The sequence below is a fragment of the Carcharodon carcharias genome, chromosome 10, assembly GCF_017639515.1.
Source record: "Carcharodon carcharias isolate sCarCar2 chromosome 10, sCarCar2.pri, whole genome shotgun sequence".
Taxonomy (NCBI): domain Eukaryota; kingdom Metazoa; phylum Chordata; class Chondrichthyes; order Lamniformes; family Lamnidae; genus Carcharodon; species Carcharodon carcharias.
In genome coordinates, this window is record NC_054476.1 from 31,439,271 (window position 1) to 31,456,130 (window position 16,860).

The 16,860-nt window shown below is 43.5% G+C and overlaps 1 protein-coding gene across 1 annotated transcript in view; it reads left to right on the forward strand.

Moving 5' to 3' along the window:
- mpped2a (metallophosphoesterase domain containing 2a) overlaps positions 1 to 16,860 on the forward strand; it is a 187,542-nt gene that overhangs the window by 67,761 nt on the left and 102,921 nt on the right. Inside the window, exon 4 of the mRNA XM_041196535.1 lies at positions 2,180 to 2,405. Coding sequence (XP_041052469.1) covers positions 2,180 to 2,405 — 226 coding nt within the window. The remainder of the gene's footprint in view (positions 1 to 2,179; positions 2,406 to 16,860) is intronic.

Sequence of the window (16,860 nt, forward strand, 5' to 3'; positions counted from 1 at the left end):
AAAAATACAATGATCGAACATTTGAAACTTGCTTTAAACAGGACTCCAGTTATTTTTCAAGAGTTTATTTCGCACGATGTTCTGCATTTAATGAATTTTCAGGCAGAAATTGTTTTCAGGGTGTGACTGTGCTTGTACTGGGAGATTGTCGGTTTTATTGATTGAGGCAGTTTGTACCTGGTTTTGAGGATCGGTTATTGTACAAATTTTAACTCCTTTGTGAATTATTTTAATGATGGCATTAACCCTAAATTATTCATATAAAAGTGACTTCAAGTGTGACTTCCACCCTTATAATTAATACAATGCCAGCCTGATTTGTTTCAAAAGCAAAATGTATTTGTTGAAACATTAAACATAGGTGACATCACTGAGACAAACCAAGGCAAATTCAGTTAACAACACTGGAAATAAAATAGATTTACATATATATTGCGCTTTAAAGATGATAAAGTACTTTTGAAGTATAGTCACTATTATAATGTAGGAACCGTAGCTGCCAATTTGCACACAACCAGACCCCACAAACAATAATGTGATGATGACCATTTAATCTACTTTTTAGGTGTTGGTTGAGGGATAAACATTGGCCAGGACACCAGGGAAAACGCCCCTGCTTTTCTTCAAAATAATGCTGTGGAATATAATACGTCCACTGAGACAGCAAAGGGGGCCTCGGTTTCATCCAGAAGACATTGGGCAGAATCTTGTTGAGGCATCGGGTGTCTTGCCTGCTGGCTGGAGAGCCGACAAGAGACCTGCGCTGTCTCCTTTTGAGATGACCCACAAGCCAATCAGGCAGTGGCAAGGCCAGCGGCAGGCCTTCCCTTGGGATCAAGACCCTGGGGGCAGAAGTCTGACCTGCCAAGAGCTGCCAGCCAATCAGAAGTTGGCAGCTTTTGTGCTTGGCAGCGCCACTAGGGAGGCCGTAGCTGCTGCTGGAAGGACAGACACTGGAATCCCAGGATTGTGGACCAACCCAGGCCACAGGTAAGTAATGAGGTGAGGGATTGTTTGCGAGGTGGGGATTGTAGGTAGAGGGGTGCAGGAGGGTTGGCAGCAAGGGCAAGGAAGTGGCTCTTGGCAGGCACCGCCTTTCCTGATGTCCAGTCCCTTAATCAGGCACTAAGTGCCTTTTGATCAAGGGACACCCTGCCCTTGCCCCCTCCCACCAGTTGTGACCAGCGGTCGCAGGATGAGGTCCTTAACTGGTCATTAATTGGCCACTTAAGAGCTCAATTGGCAGGGGGGTAGGAAGATCGACCAGGGGCCTTCCCACCCAGGACTTAATTCTGGTGGAGGTGCGAAGGCAGTGGGTTTACGGCATGTCACCATCTTGCTTAAGTAACTTCCTTTCCCACCTCCAAGTTCACCACAAGATTCTGGCCATTACCTCCAACAGTTCAGCATTCCCTCAGTACTGTAGTGGGACTGTCTTCTAGATTTTGTGCTCCAGACTCTGGAGTGAGGCTTGAATCCAAAACCTTCTGACTCAGAGTTGGGTGTACTAAACACTGAGCCATGACTGACTGCGGGTATCAAATCAGGATACTTGGATGATGATGCCATTTCAGCCATTTGTTAATTCTGTGCCCTCAAACTGCCCACCCTATTAACTGATCCTACCAGCTCTCTAATGACATACCTGCATCCCCAAACACCTCATTAACACCCCAATAACATCATTAACACCTGCAATGGCATAATCAGCACACACAATGACATCACCTGTACTCCCAATGACCTCATTGGCACCCAACAACATCTTTGATGCCCACAATGACATCATCAGCACCCAACACAACACCTTTGGCTTACAATGACATCAGCAAGCACTTGTTATTTAATCAAAAAACTGAACTAGAACCAACACAAAAAGCAAGCTTAAGTTTGTCAGAATTCTTTGCAACTCTTTGATCTTTCAAGAGCCTCTGATAGTGTCTATTTATTATATGTTTGAATTCAATTCTAAAAAAATCTGGGGAATGGGACATAGTACCATTTGTTGAATAATTAAGTGGGATTAATGGTGCCTGATGCAACCTTTGTTGTTATTGCGACAATTGTTCTGGCAGCCTGTACATTTTTAAAACAGTTCCTCTCTTGCCCTTTACGTATTCCTTGAGCATGTTTAACAAGGGAAGAAGGTTGTAATTAAATGCTTCATTTGCAATTACAGGAAGCCTTCCCTATGAATATAAAATAGTCATCGCTGGAAACCATGAACTGACGTTTGATAAGGACTTCATTGCTGAGCTGGTGAAGCAGGACTACTACCGCTTCCCATCTGTCTCCAAGTTGAAGCCCGAGGACTTTGACAATGTCCAATCACTCCTGACCAATTGTATTTATGTGCAAGACTCAGAGGTAACGGTGAAAGGATTTCAAATATATGGCACACCATGGTAAGTTTTAACTTGATATTTAGCTAGCTTATAATGTGTCCATTAGCAACCAGAAATATTTTATTCTACATTATGCCTTCATGAACCGTATCAAATCTGTATGTGTTAGAACCATAGAATGGTTACAGAGCGGGAGGCCATTTGGCCTATCTGCCAACTTTCTGCAAGAGTTAGTCCCACACCTCTGCCCTTTCCCCATCGCCTTGCAAATCTTTCCTCTTCAGGTGCTTATCCAATTCCTTTTTGAAAGCCCTGATTGTACCTGCCACCCTTATCACATTCCAACTCCTGTTCAGTTGCTGCATAAAACAGGTTTTCCCTCATGTCTCTGTTGGTTAGGGCAAGGAACTGCGTAGGAAGTTTGGGAAGTCTGTCAGCTGCTGTGTTTTCCAACAAGATTCCTTGTTTTTTTGTTTCATCAAGGCATTCCCACTGGACCATCAAGTGTGTTGTTTCTGGGGAAGAGAACAGTCAGAATTCTGCCTGTTGGTGCAACTCAGACATTAACCACATCCCCTGAAGAGACAAATCAACCAATTGATATATGGATTGTGTTGTGGCTTTGGAACATTCAAATTTAATATGAACACTAAAGCAAAGCTCAAGTAGATTGAATCATTGAGTTTATCATAAACAAGTTAAAAAACAACACTACCAATAATTTATAAAGTAAGGAAAGAAAGAATGGAACTTATATAACCTCAGGATGTCCCAATGTGCTTTACAACCAACGAGTACTTTTTGAAGTATAGTCTCTGTTATAATGTAGAGAAATGTGGCAGCCAAACTGCAAATAGCAAGAACCCACAGCAATGTGAAAATGATCAGATTTTTTTTAGTGATGCTGCTTGAGGAATAAGTATTCAGCCAGACACTCGGGAGAACTCCCCCACCTTTTTATTATTCATTCGTAGGGTATGGGCATTGCTGATAAGGCCAGCATTTATTAACCATCCCTAATTGCCCGTGGAAAGGTGGTGGTGAGTTGCCTTCTTGAATACAGCTGAGTGTATTGCAAGAAGGCATCCCCATTGTTGTGGGTCTGGAGTCACACATTGGCCCAGACTGGGTAAAGATGGCAGTTCCTTCCCTAAAGGGCATTAGAGAACCATTTGCATTTTTACAACAATCTAATCACTCCATGGTCACCATTCTTATTTCAGATTTATTTAATTAAATTTAAGTTCCCTGTCTGCCATGGTGGGATTTGAAGTCATGTTTGCAGATCATTAGTCCAGGCGTCTGGATTACTAGTACAGTAACGTAACAACTATGCTGTTCCTTTGAATCTTTTGCGGCCACCTGAGAGGGCAGAAAGACCTCAGTTTGATGACTCGCCTGAAAGATGGCTCCTCTGACAGTGCAGCACCCTCTCAGTACTGCATTGGAAGCATTGGCCTAGATTATGGGCTCAAGTCTCTGGAGTGGGCGAGAAGGCTACCACTGAGCCACAGCTGACACTTAAGTGAAAATGTAGCATTTAATAATAACATGGATGGTGCTAAGCATCTACCACCAGAGTTTAAATGGTTGAGTCCTAGGTTTGGCCTCAATAACTGAGCATGCTCACTGTGGTTGGAAATATATTGTAGGAGTTGTTGGCTGTACTTGTTTCTGCTGTTGTGGAATGTTTCATTTCCATGGAGGGGGTGAGGAGGATGAGCTGATCTGGTCAGTGCAGTGTGTGGTCATTTTATTTTGCCTGAGGCATGGAGCAGTGGTTTGTGTGCAGAGCTCTATAGACCAGTCTCCCGGCTGAAGGGAAATGTTGGATAGGAAGTGGAGAGGGTAGTGGGAAAATAGCAAATACATTATAGAATTATAGAAGGATACAGTACAGGATGTGACTATTACACCCATTCTATCCATGCTGTCTCTTTGAAAGAGCTTTCGAATTAGTCAACAACAACAATTTGCATTTATATCGCACATATAAATAATAATATCCCGATCACTTCATGAGAGTGATATCAAGCAAAATTTGACACTGAGCCTCAGTAGGAGATGCTAGGAAGGTGACCAAAAGGCTGGTCAATGAGTTGGGATTTAAGGAGCATCTTAAAAGAGGAGAGAGAGGTGGAGAGGGTCAGGGAGGGAATTGCAGAGCTTAGGGCTGAAGACATAGCAGCTAATGGTAGAGACATTTTTTTCATTCTTTCATAGGGTGTGGGCGTCACTGGCCAGGCCAACATTTGTTGCTCAATCCCTAATTGCCCTTGATTGTATGGCTGCATCCATCTGGTGTAGGTACACCCAGTGTGTTGATAGGGAGGGAGTACCAGGATTTTGACCCAGTAACAGTGAAGAACAGTGATATAGTTCCAAGTCAGGAGGGGAGCTTGCAGGTGATCGTGTTCCCATGCATCTGCTGCCTTTTTCTTCCATGTGGTAGAAGTCAGATTTGGAAGGTGAAGGAGCCTTGGTGAGTTGCTACAGTGCATCTTGTAGATGGTACATACTATTGCCACTGTGCGTTGGTGGTGGTGGTTGGAGCGAATGTTTGAAGTGGTTAAAATTAAAACTGGGGATTCTCAAGAGGCTAGAATTATAGGATGACAGAGATCCCAGAGGGCTGGAAAATGTTACGTAGATAAGAAGTGGTGAGGCCATAGTGGGATTTGAAAACAAAAATGAGAATTTAAAAACCGAGGCATTGCTTGAACAAGAGCCAAAGTAGGCCAGTGAGCACAGGGGTGATGTGTCGATGGGGATTGGTGTGAGTTAGGACATGGGCAGCAAAGTTTGGATGAACTCAAGTTTATGTAGGGTAGAATTTGGAATACTGGCTAGGCTGGCAATGGAAAGTCAAGTCTAGAGGTTGCAAAAGTATTGATGAGCAACAGGTGAGCTGAAGCAGCAACGCAGATAGGCAATTTTACTGAGGTGGATGGTGACAATCTTGGTGTTGGAGTAGATATGTGGTCAGAAGCAGACCTTGGGACCAAATATGACACCAAGGTTGCAAACCAACTGGTTCAGTTTCAGTCACCTGTCAGGGGTCAGTAGCTGGGGAACAGAGATTGGCAGGGAATTAAGTCAGTGGCTTCTTTCTTCCCAATGTTTAATTAAAGAAAATGTTTACTCTTCCAGCACTAGATGTTGTGCAAGTTGGAAGCACTGGAGGCTCAAGAGAAGTAGTGGTGATGTAGAGCTGGGTCACATCAATCAACATCAATAAAACAGGTTATCTGGTCATTATCTTGTTGCTGTTTGTGGGAGCTTGCTGTGCACAGATTGGCTGCCGTGTTTCCTAAGTTACAACGGTGACTACACTTTGAAAGTAGCTCATTGGCTGTAAAGCACTTTTGGATGCCCTGAGGTTATAAAAGGTGCAAAAAAAAACACAAGTTTAGTTCTTTAAAATAGGAAGAGTTTCATCTTTCAACTTTTTCCCCCACTTTAATAAACACATGGAAAATAACATTTAATGTAATATAAAGAATAATGGATTTCAGCCTGGATGTGGATTAATGTAGAAAAGGGAGTGGAGCATTTTCCTCGATATTGACTGGCTACCCTAATATCATCACAGGAAGATGGTTAATGAAAACCATGGGTTGAGGCGCCTCCAACGTGATGTGTATGTTTTGCTGTGCCCCATTTAATAATGTTCATCAGGTAGAGTCTGAGTTATAATTTCCATTATTCCAGTGCATTTGGATGTATTTGTTCTATAATAAAATGGGAGACCTGCACAGTGCTCAGTTTATGCAGTTCCTATCTACCACCATATTAGATGATAGCCCTGGAAGCCTCCTACAACCAGTGGGTACATCACAACTAAATGACTTGAGCTCCTAATCCAACATAATAGATACGGCCTTTGCCAATGAAGACACCAAGAACTTGCATTTATTTACCACCCTGAACATCCTTAGATATTTCGCAGGAGTGCCATCAGGCAAAAGTTGGTAGAGCCAAAGAGGGGAGACATCAGGGTATGTAATCGAATGCTAGTTACAGAGGTAGTTTTTTAGGCATCATCTTAAAAGGAGAAGAGAGAGGCGGAGAGGTTTAGGGAGGGAATTCCAGAGCTTAGAAAGCTGAAGGGATGCTGTCAATGGTGGTGTGAAGCCAGCGGGAGATGCGCAAGAGGCCAAAATTGGGGGACCATGGCCGGCTGAGGATGTAACAGAAATAGGGAGGGGAGAGGTCGTGGAGGGATTTGAACACAAAGATGTGAATTTTAACTTTGAAGCTTCAGTAGTCCAGGAGCCAATGTCCGTGAGCAAGCTCCAGGAGTGCTGGTGAATGGGATTTGGTGCAGGTTAGGAAATGGGCAGCACGGTTTATGGATGGGCAGATGAATATTTAAATACCAGACTCTTTTTTTTAAATTTGTATGGCCGGGGAAGCAGCTATTGTTCAATGTCAAGGTCAACAATATCAGACTGAGGTATGGTAGCTTTAGGCTACAAACCCAGACACAGTCATTTCCAGGTTACTACTTACCAATCTCAGCCGTGCTCTGTTGTGTGGTCCACAACTAAAATATTAACCCTGCTTTGCTATTACCAGATGCCAAGAGGCCTTCTATGCATTTCTGTTTTATTATCAGAATCCAGCCTTTGTTGTCTCTTCTTGTCTCGCCTTGTTCCTGACTTCAACCTGTATTTAAACTGGTTACCTAGAGTGCAGTGACCAGTTGCCTTTTTGTAGCCTATCCCCTTGATACAACTGCCTTGCAGAATACCTGCTTTGAGTAGGTTCGGGAGCATTTTCGGAAGGAGGCCATAGCCTGTGCTGTGATATCAGCTTACAACAGTGCAACTCAACGCTTTGATGTGACCCCATTAGACTGAGAAACAGCAGGGGGACCCAGCACCACCTTGTGTTCTTTTACAAGCCATCATTTCAGTCCAAGTCTATAACATGGCTGTATCCTTTCCAATAAATTTAATAGTCTGAAGCCCTGGTTTCTAAGCAGCTTCATTAATTTTCGATTACCAATTTCATTATTCCAGTTTGCTTCCACCCACATTTGAAGCGATGTTAAATTATTGTTGGTGCTATGAGTGGACAAACATTTAAGTAGTTTACATCATAATCTCCTGTTTTAGCAAAGACAAAAGAGTTAATGAGTTGAGAACAGCATAGTATGTTCATATGGCAAGCCTCTCTTAGCGTTTGTGCACTAATATTACAGAAAAAATCTCTCGGGTATGAGAGTTTTGAAGTCCTATCATTCCTTTGAGAAGCATAGAGTGCAAAAGCAAAGAAGTTATGCTCAATATTTATAAATCATTGGTTAGGCCTCCACTGGAGTGTTCAGCCTTGGGTACCACACTTTAGTATGTCAGGCCTTGGAGAGGATTCAGAGGAAATTTGCCCCCAGGGATGAGGAACTTCAGTTATTTGGAGAGACTGGATAAACTAGGATTTTTTTTTCTCTTTAGAACAGAGAAAGTTAAAGGAAGATTTGATTGAGATGTTCAAAATAATGAAGGATTCTGATGCCGTAAATAAGGAGAATCCATTTTCACTAGCAGGCTGGTCGGTAACCAGAAGACATATACCTAAGGACAATGGCAAAAGAACCAGAGGTGATATAGAAAACTTGTTTCTACTTAGTGAGTTGGCCACAACGCAGGGGAGAATGCCTCTTCAAATTAGTGCCGCAGTTGAATGTCTCATCCAAAAGACTCCACCTCTGACAGTGCAGCACCTTCTCAATACTGCACTGGGATGTCAGCCTGTGCTGAAGGACAAGATTTTCCTCACTTCTGAATCCTGCCATCGAACTGAAATATGAGTCAGAAGCCTGCACTGTGCGATTTTTCCCCAAATTGACCAGAGGGCAGTATGGCCGACCAGCTAAGGATGGTGGGTGAGCTGTCAAAGCTGTGCAGCCACTTCCAGCTTGTAAGGAGCAGCTGTGATGAGTAATAAGTAAGGGAGAGGGTGTTTCAAAATGCAGGCGCACTCTCTCCAACATTTATGAATTTAAATGAAAAAATATTTAAGGCTTTTGCATCGGGGCCACCACTTTGGGGGCAGGAACCTCTAGGCAGCTAAATTGGCCCCCGCTGCCTGTGGGAACATGGAAGCTGACTGAAAAATCCCAGCTGTCCCTCTTTAATTGGCCTTAATAGACTCTTAATGAGCCAAGTCAGCTACCCATTACATGTGAGCGGGTAGTCCTGCTGCTGCCCCACCCCACCTCCCGGGGCAGGATGAGCCAGGGAACTGGCACACTGGCCTACGGCACTGGTTTGTAGTATGCTTCCACCTATGCCCTTTGCCCCAACTCTTTGGGGTGGGACTTGAACCCACCTTTTCTGACTCAGAGGCATTACCCAGTCAGCCATAGAATGAGCATCTGAGGTCAGCTACAGCAGCGTTGAGCTCCATCTGCGCTGCTCCAACAATGTATGACAGTCCTTGACCTCTGAAGAAGACTCCTTACAGCAGTGTCGTAACTTCACCATTTCCCATACCAGATGGCCTGAGTTTCAGCAAGGTTTCAATTAGTGCCAAGTTAAGGGGAGTTTTAAGCTGATGGCCCAGGTACCTGTAACTGGATTGAGAATGACCAAGTTCACTTCTCGAAGGATGATTGTGAATAGAGATGTCTCAGAGGAGTGTCAGCTGTGGCTCAGTTGGTGGCCTCACTTGCCTCTGAATCACAAAGTTCTGGGCTCAAGTCCCAATCCAGGGCATGAGCACAAAAATCAAGGCTGACACTGCAGTGCAGTGCTAAGGGAGCATTGCACTCTTTAAGGCCCCGTCCTCTTGGATGAGATGTTAAATTCTACCCATCTGCCTGCTTGGGTGGCTGTTGAAGATCCCATGGCACCTTGTCAAAGAGGAGCCAGGGGAGTTATCCCTGATGTCCCAGCCAATCAACATCACATAAGACAGACTATCTGTTCTATGTCACGTTGCTGATTACAAATGAGCTCCTGCATTACGCTGGTAACTACACTTCAAAAAAAGTACTTCATTAAATGAACTGTAAAGCACTTTGAGACACCTGGCGCTGTAAAAAGTGCTATATAAATGCAGGTCTCTTTTCTCAGTTTGGGCTGGATTTGAACCAAGGTCTGAGAAAAGCCATCGTCTTCCCCTCCCCCTTAAGCCATTAACACCATTCCTAATGGCAGCTGGGGAATTTAGGTTCAGTACATTAAAGTAAACTGAATAAAATGCTAGCATCAGTAATGGTGACCATGAAACTACTGGAATATTGTAAAAATGCAACTGGTTTACTTATGTGCTTTATGGAAGGAAATCTGCCTTAGGTTTAGCCTAAGTGTGACTCCAAGTACACAGCAATGGTTGACTTTTATTTGCTCTCAGAAATGGCCAGTCAGATCCCACTACCACCTTCTTATGAGCAATCAGGGATGGGTAATAAATACTGACTTTGTCACATCCTGCATCTGAATAAAAAAACTGCACTTGTAGTAATATAACAGAAACAGATTTTACCTTGGATTTAATAGTGTAGGTAGAGTTTTGTGGAGCATTGGGGTTTTATTGGGTTTTGCGGTCTTATGGTTGCTGGGAATTTAATGGTATTTTAAATAGTGTTGGTGGAGTTTTAATGGTATTTTGGTAGGTTGTGGATAGAGTTCTGTGGGGGATGTGGGGTTTGAGGACCAGGCTCCCAAACCCACAACTAAGGTCATGGTTTAGTGGGCAGCAGTGATCCCTGTGCTCCTATATGTTTCAGAGACTTGGACAACCTGCAGCAGGTACCTCAAAGCATTGGGAGAAGTACCACCTGTGGTGCCTTCGCAAGATCCTCCAAATCCAATGGCAAGAAAGGCAGGCCACTGCCAACCTTGCCAATGTCGCTCCACACTCTAAAAACAAATAAGAAAAAATTATTCCTAAAACGCCACCTTAAAAAAAAATTAATCAGCATCTTCTGTGATTAAAAAGTAGGATTAGACTTAGCCACTGTAAATTCACTACCCACTACAATTTCCTCCAGTCCTCACAGCCCTCTGAGATCCTTGTGCTCCTCTAACACTCATTTCCTGAGCATCTCTGACTTTAATCATTCCACCATTGGTGGCTACACCTTCAGTTACCGGAATTCCCTCCTGAAACCTCTCCGACTCTTCACCTCTCTTTCCTTCTTTAAGCCACTTCTTAAAGTCTACATCCTTGACAAAGCTTTTGACCATCTGACCCAATATCTCCATACATCGGTCAATGTCATACTTTGTTTTATATTGCTCCTGTGAAGTGCCTCGGGACATGTTATTACATTACAGGTGCTATATAAATATAAGTTGTTTTTAATGCTTATATTAAAATGGCGGACAAAAGAATGCTGTGTGAGTACTTGAACTGCTTATTTGTTAACATTGGGCAACAGATTAGTCCTAGGCTACTGGCGGAGATGAATAATATTTCCCAATTAATTCAACAATGCTGAATTTTTGCAGGTTGCTGTAAAATGAAGTGATCTAGAAATCAGGCATTAATAGAAACAAGTGTGGTTCAGATGTTTAATGTTGCACTAGATAAACGTGTGTTTCCTGGGAGCCTGGATAGCTGAACATCTTCACATTCATCCCCAGCCTGAAAATGTATTCTGGCAGTGTCTGCTCTATCTGGTGACCTCAATATGTCAGGACTTGGTGTATTCACTGAGACGGGCAATTACTGTTAGGTTTAGTATGGGCTGTCAGCCTGTGTAATTATGTAATTCAATACCTGCACTGCATTACAGTAATATCTAGTCACGTACAAGAAGAGCTTAGGCCATGACCAGCTTGGCTCATGTTTATTTACATTATTAACATCAGAGGCCCTTTTTTTTTTGCGATCCTGATTGAAACTCTGTTGGCTTTTGCACTAGCAACGCAATCTAAATCAATTTGAGCTTAACCCCTGAAGCTAGGTAGCTTTTTTCGTTGCAGATTTTGTAGGGCTTAACTACAGCGCTGCCCATCCTTACATTACAGGATTATTGCGATTCATTCATACATTTTACACAGCACTATACAATGAAAAGGAGACTTTGATCCTGTATAGGCCCATTAGATTGTGGACCACAACCCACTCTACTACCCTGGTTTTTCTTCCGTGTAACAGTAGTGTTAATTAAGATTTTGCAGGCTGTACCTTTTACCTATTGTCTTCTCCAATCTAAATACTTTGAAGCCAGCTAGGAAAAGTCTAGCATTTATGCAGCATCTCTCTGAACTGAGAGGTTATACCAATCCCGAAAGATTGAACAGGCTTTGCTCCAGAATGTAAAAGACTGAGAGGTGACCTGATGGGTGTCTTATCAAACGATTTGCTAAGGTAAATGTAAGGAAGGTGTTTCCACATATTGGTGGGGGTTGGTGGGTGGGGGGGAATGGGTGGGATGGGGCGGTGGTGAGACCAAAATTAGGAGCCATAAATATTCAATGGTCAATAATAAATCCAGTCAGGAATTCAGAAGAAACTTCTCCTGAACTTCAGGGGAATGTGGAACTGGCTACTATAAGGTGTGGTTGAGGCGAATAGCATAGATGCCTTTAAGGAGAAGCTAGATAAACATATGAGGGAGAAAGGAATAGAAAGACTTGTTACTGGGGCTAGATAAAGTAGGATGGAAGGAAGTTTTTTTGGTGCATAAGCACCAGAACAGACCAGTTGGCCAAATGGACTGTGTGCTCTACATTTTACGTAATTCTATGTAAAATGCTCCAAAGTGCTTCACACATTTTAGTGTTCATTTACTATTGTTAAAAGGGGAAACAGGAATGCTACACTGTGCACTGGAGGCTCCTTCAGTAGGAACTCCTTGCTCTTCTTTAAATACACAGGGCTGCTGCTTAACATCTTATCTAAAGCTGGGCATCTTCAAGAATGTCACTCCCTTCAGTACTGCACTGGAGTGTTATCTTAGACTATTTCCCCAGGTCCTGGAGTTCGCCATGTGCTTTCACACGGACATACCAATGCTTGTGCGTGTGCTTATTTTTGGGTGTGTTTATGCTAAGGATTTTAGCAGCAATGGAAGAGGAGGAGATCATTCAACTCCTCAAGTGTATTCTGCCTTTCAGTTAGCTCATGGCTCACCTGTATGTTAACTCAAGTTACCTGCCTTGGTTCTAGAACCTTTAATACCCCTACTAACAACAATCTTCAATCAGAGTTTTGAAATTTTCATTTGACGCCCAGCCTCAGCAGTTTTCTGCGGAGAGAGTTTCAGATTTTCATTACCCTTTGTGTAAGAATTGCTTGCTGACATCACCCCTGTGTAGCCCTGCTCGAATTTTAAGGTTATGCCCCCTTGTTCAGGACTCTCTCATGAGTGGAAATAGTTTTTCTGTGTCTACCCTATCAAAACCTTAAATCATCTTAAATAAACACCTCAGTAAGGTAACACCTTAATCCTCTATACTGAAGAAAATACAAGCCCAGGCTACGCAAACTGTTCTTGCTGCACAATTTCAGACAGCATATCCCATTTTCAATCTTCATGCCTCAGTACTTGTTTGATATTTTGCTGGACTTGCTTGTTTGATACTCAAGTTTTATTGGAGATGTAAACTCATTAAAAACAACCAGATTTACCTCCTTTATTGCTGTCTGCAATCAATGCTCCTGACTCCTCCTGCTCAGTATTTGTTTCTCCATGAAGAGGTTTTTCTATCTGAATGACATTTACCAATTAGTGATCGTAGTGTTTTGACTACATGACGGGATTTTTCATCCAGGGACTGGATTGATAATCCAGAGAGTGTGAGAGTGAAAATCCCACCATTGTGCTTTGGGAATTTGAATCCAGTTTGCAAAATATAGAAATAAAAAGCTGTTATCAGTAAAAATGATTAATTTTGTTATTTTTAACAACACACTAATTCATTAAATGGAAGGAAACCCTGTGGTCCTTACCTGGTCTGGCCTATATGTGACTTCAATCTGCTCCTAACCTCCATCAGCCCTACAACCCTTCAAAATCTTGGTGCTCCTCTAATTCTGGTCCCTTGTGCATCCCTGATTTCAATCACTTGACCATCGGTGGCTGTGCCTTCAGCTGGCTGGGCCCCCTAAGCTCTGGTATGCCTCTCTACCTCTCTCTTCCTTTAAAACACTCCTTAAATGTTGTTATTCTTAAAACGCTTTGATCAATCTTTCGGTCATCTTTCCTAGCATCTCTTTGTGTGACTTGCGGCAGAATTTTGCTGTCGGCGAGGAGGGGGCGGGGCCTGCTCACCAACACATAAGATGACACGGGATGATGTTGGGCGGAACTCCCAACGTCATCCCGCCCCATTTAAATTGTCAGGAAGGCGGGGGCGCAGCAAAATCAGCCGCGGGTCCGCTGACCTGTCAATGGCCAATTGAGGCCAATGACAGGATCATTTAAACAATTAAAGGACCTGCCGTCCACCCTTAAGGTTGGTGGGCAGGCCAGGAGCCCCGGCAGCAATAGAAAAAACATGAAACCTCATCTACCGGCGGGATGAGGTTTCATGTAGGAACTTAAAAGTTTAATAAACTTATAATGTAAATTATGAACATGTCCCAACTCATGTGACATTGTCACATGAGGGGACATGTAAGGGATTTTTCTTTTCTCTACTTTTAATAGTTTTAAAAGCCGAAGTGATCTCCCTGAGGCTGCACTTAGCCTCAGGGAGATGTGCGCTCCTCCGTGCACATGCGTGAAAGTGAGCCAACGTCATGCTGGGCAGGCCTTAATTGGCCCACCCATTGAAAATGGCGGTGCGGCCCGCTTCGCTGGCGGTGATCGGCTCCGCGCCCACTGACAATTGTGTCGGGCCTACCCACCCGACAGGCAGAAAATTCTGCCCTTGGTATCAAATTTTGTATGATAATGCTCCTGTGAAATTCCGTGGGATGTTTTACTACATCAAAGGTGCTATATAAATACAGATTATTGGTTGATTCTTCACAGATGGTCTAGCAAGCCAATTGGCTGTATTATATCGCTACAAAGACTAGTGGTTCAAAAAGAGGACCTTGTTTCTCAGGCTGTGGTCACATCCAATTGCTGTAGAAACAAATGGTCACTATTTTATGCTGTGGGGGTGTAATGTGCTGAGAATTAAGTATTTTCTGCTGTGAGGGGGAGCAGTGGGCCAATTTAAAAAAAAATCCGAAACTCACCCTCTCATCTGTTTTCCAGCTCATTTCATCTTAAACACACAGGAACCACCAGTGGAAAGGAGGTTTTTCAGTACAGTTTATTCACAGTGACCTGCAGTACGCAAACCCATTTTCAGCCTTAAGCAAGCAGCCTTTTGATTTGTGTTAATGAAAGGAAATTTGTTCTATTAAAGTGTTGATTTGCTGTGCAGGCAGAAAGAACTTGCATTTATATAGCATCTTTAGCATCCTCTTGATGTCCTAAAGCACTTCACAACCGATGAAGTATATTTGAAATAAAGTTCCAAATGTAATGTAGGTAATAGCCTGTCTTCTGGTATGAATTAAATTGCAGCAAAACAGTTCATTTGGGGATCGTTGGTGTAACGATTTTAAAAAGTGGTATTCAATGGCCTCTAGAGGTTGCCAACCCTCCAGGATTGCTCTGGAGTCTCCAGGACACTGCTCCAAGCAATAATCTGAGAGAAAGATCTTGGGGACATTAAAAGGAAAATAATTCATTTTATATTCTTTGAACACATTTGTTTACTAGTTATAAAAATAACAGAAACGGTGGAGTGGGGAGGGGTGTCTGACTGATAGTTCACAAAGACTCTGTTGGCTTTTCTGATTGGCCAAGGCAAGGTGTGAGGATGGACATGTCAGGTGACCAATGGCTGGGGGTGGGGGTGGTGGGGCTGGAGACAGGAAGTCATGTGATGACATCTCCAGAAATATACCCAACCAGAGTTGGCAACTGTGGCCCTGCAGAGGTTGGTGTGAGGGGGCCTGAAGGATGAGCTGTTTTACTTAGTCACATTTTGCACGTGGGAGTGCAGAGTGCGAAGCTCTTTGCTTGTCTCACTGTCAATCTGACTGACTTAATCTTTAATGAACCTGCACTTTGAAGGTTACAAAGACCTCACATTGGCAGCACTCACATTGCTTTGTTGTCTACTTGATACAGTTGAGTACTGAACAATGTATGATCAAACAGAGATCAGGCTCAGAAATAAATCAATGGAGGACAGGGAGGTTATTGTTTCTGATGAAGGGACAACGACTTGAAATGTTAACTCTGTTTCTCTCCACAGATGCTACCTGACCTGCTGAGTAGTTTGCTTTTGTATTAAGGTTATTGGAACATTATGCATATTGTTCTATTTGATTTTTCTGTTGTCTGAGGCTGAACCAGACTGTTTGCTAACACAGCATTCTATTTAATCCTGAGCTGAACTTCTGACATCATATTCTCCTCATTACCAGGAGCACCTACTTTCAGCTTTGTAATATTGCCCTTCTCTTGCCCCTGTCTCAGCTCATTTGCTGCTGAAACTCTCATCCAGGGCTTTGTTATCTCCAGGCCTGACTGCTCTAATGCACTGTTAGTCGGCCTCCCACCTTGCACTCTCCGTACTAAACTTGAGCTCATCCTAAACTCACCTACCCATATCCCAGTTCATGCAAACACCCATTCACCCCTAAGCCCTGTGCTTGCTGACGTAAATTAGCTCTAGTTTGACAGTGCCTCCATTTAGAAATTCTCATCCTTGTTTTCAGATCCCTTCATGGTCTCACTCCTCCCTGTCTCTGCATCTTCCTCAACACTATGACCAACAACAACAACTTATTTCGTTAAAGATGCTATATAAATATAAAACATCCCAAGGCATTTCATATGAGAATTATAAAACTAAGGGTGGAATTTTCCGTGCCTGCTGGTGTTGGGCATGTTCGGTGGCGTGAGCGTTAATATGGCACGAAAGCCAAAAATCTTTTTCATGACGTCATGCAACCAGTTTGCGATCATTCGCTCAGCCCGTCAATGGGTTTTCCGCCATCGGATATCGGGAACCTCATTGTAATACTTCTGCATATCATAAGGCCAGCCCACCAGACTCATTCTCCCCCCAGCTCCATCCCCCACTGGATTGTCTGCCCACCATGCCGAGGCATTTCACAACTGCACGTAAGTGACGTGCACCTGGCGAGCTGCACTTCATTCGGGACTTCGAGGTTTGTTTGCCCATCTTGTTTTGAGCAGCACTCGCAATCGTCAGTGCCAGGCTTCGCAGACAGAGCCACAGCACTTTTAGGGGGCTGACGGGCAGGTCTTTACCTACCAGACCAGCTGTAAAGCGGGGGCTTTTCAATGACTTCACGGCTAGGGCTTGCTTGGGGAAGGGGGAGAAATGGCCACAGGCAAGGGAAATGGCTGCAGGGCGAGGGCTGTACAGGGGAAGGGGGGTATCCCAAGGTGTGTGTGGGCACATGTTGATTTGTGCAAGTGGCCTCAAGATGGTGAGGGCTGAGGAGGCAGCCTCCAGAGGAGATGAGGCCAGATGGAGATGTGAGATGTGTGTGAAAGAGTGAGTAGTGATGACCCTTG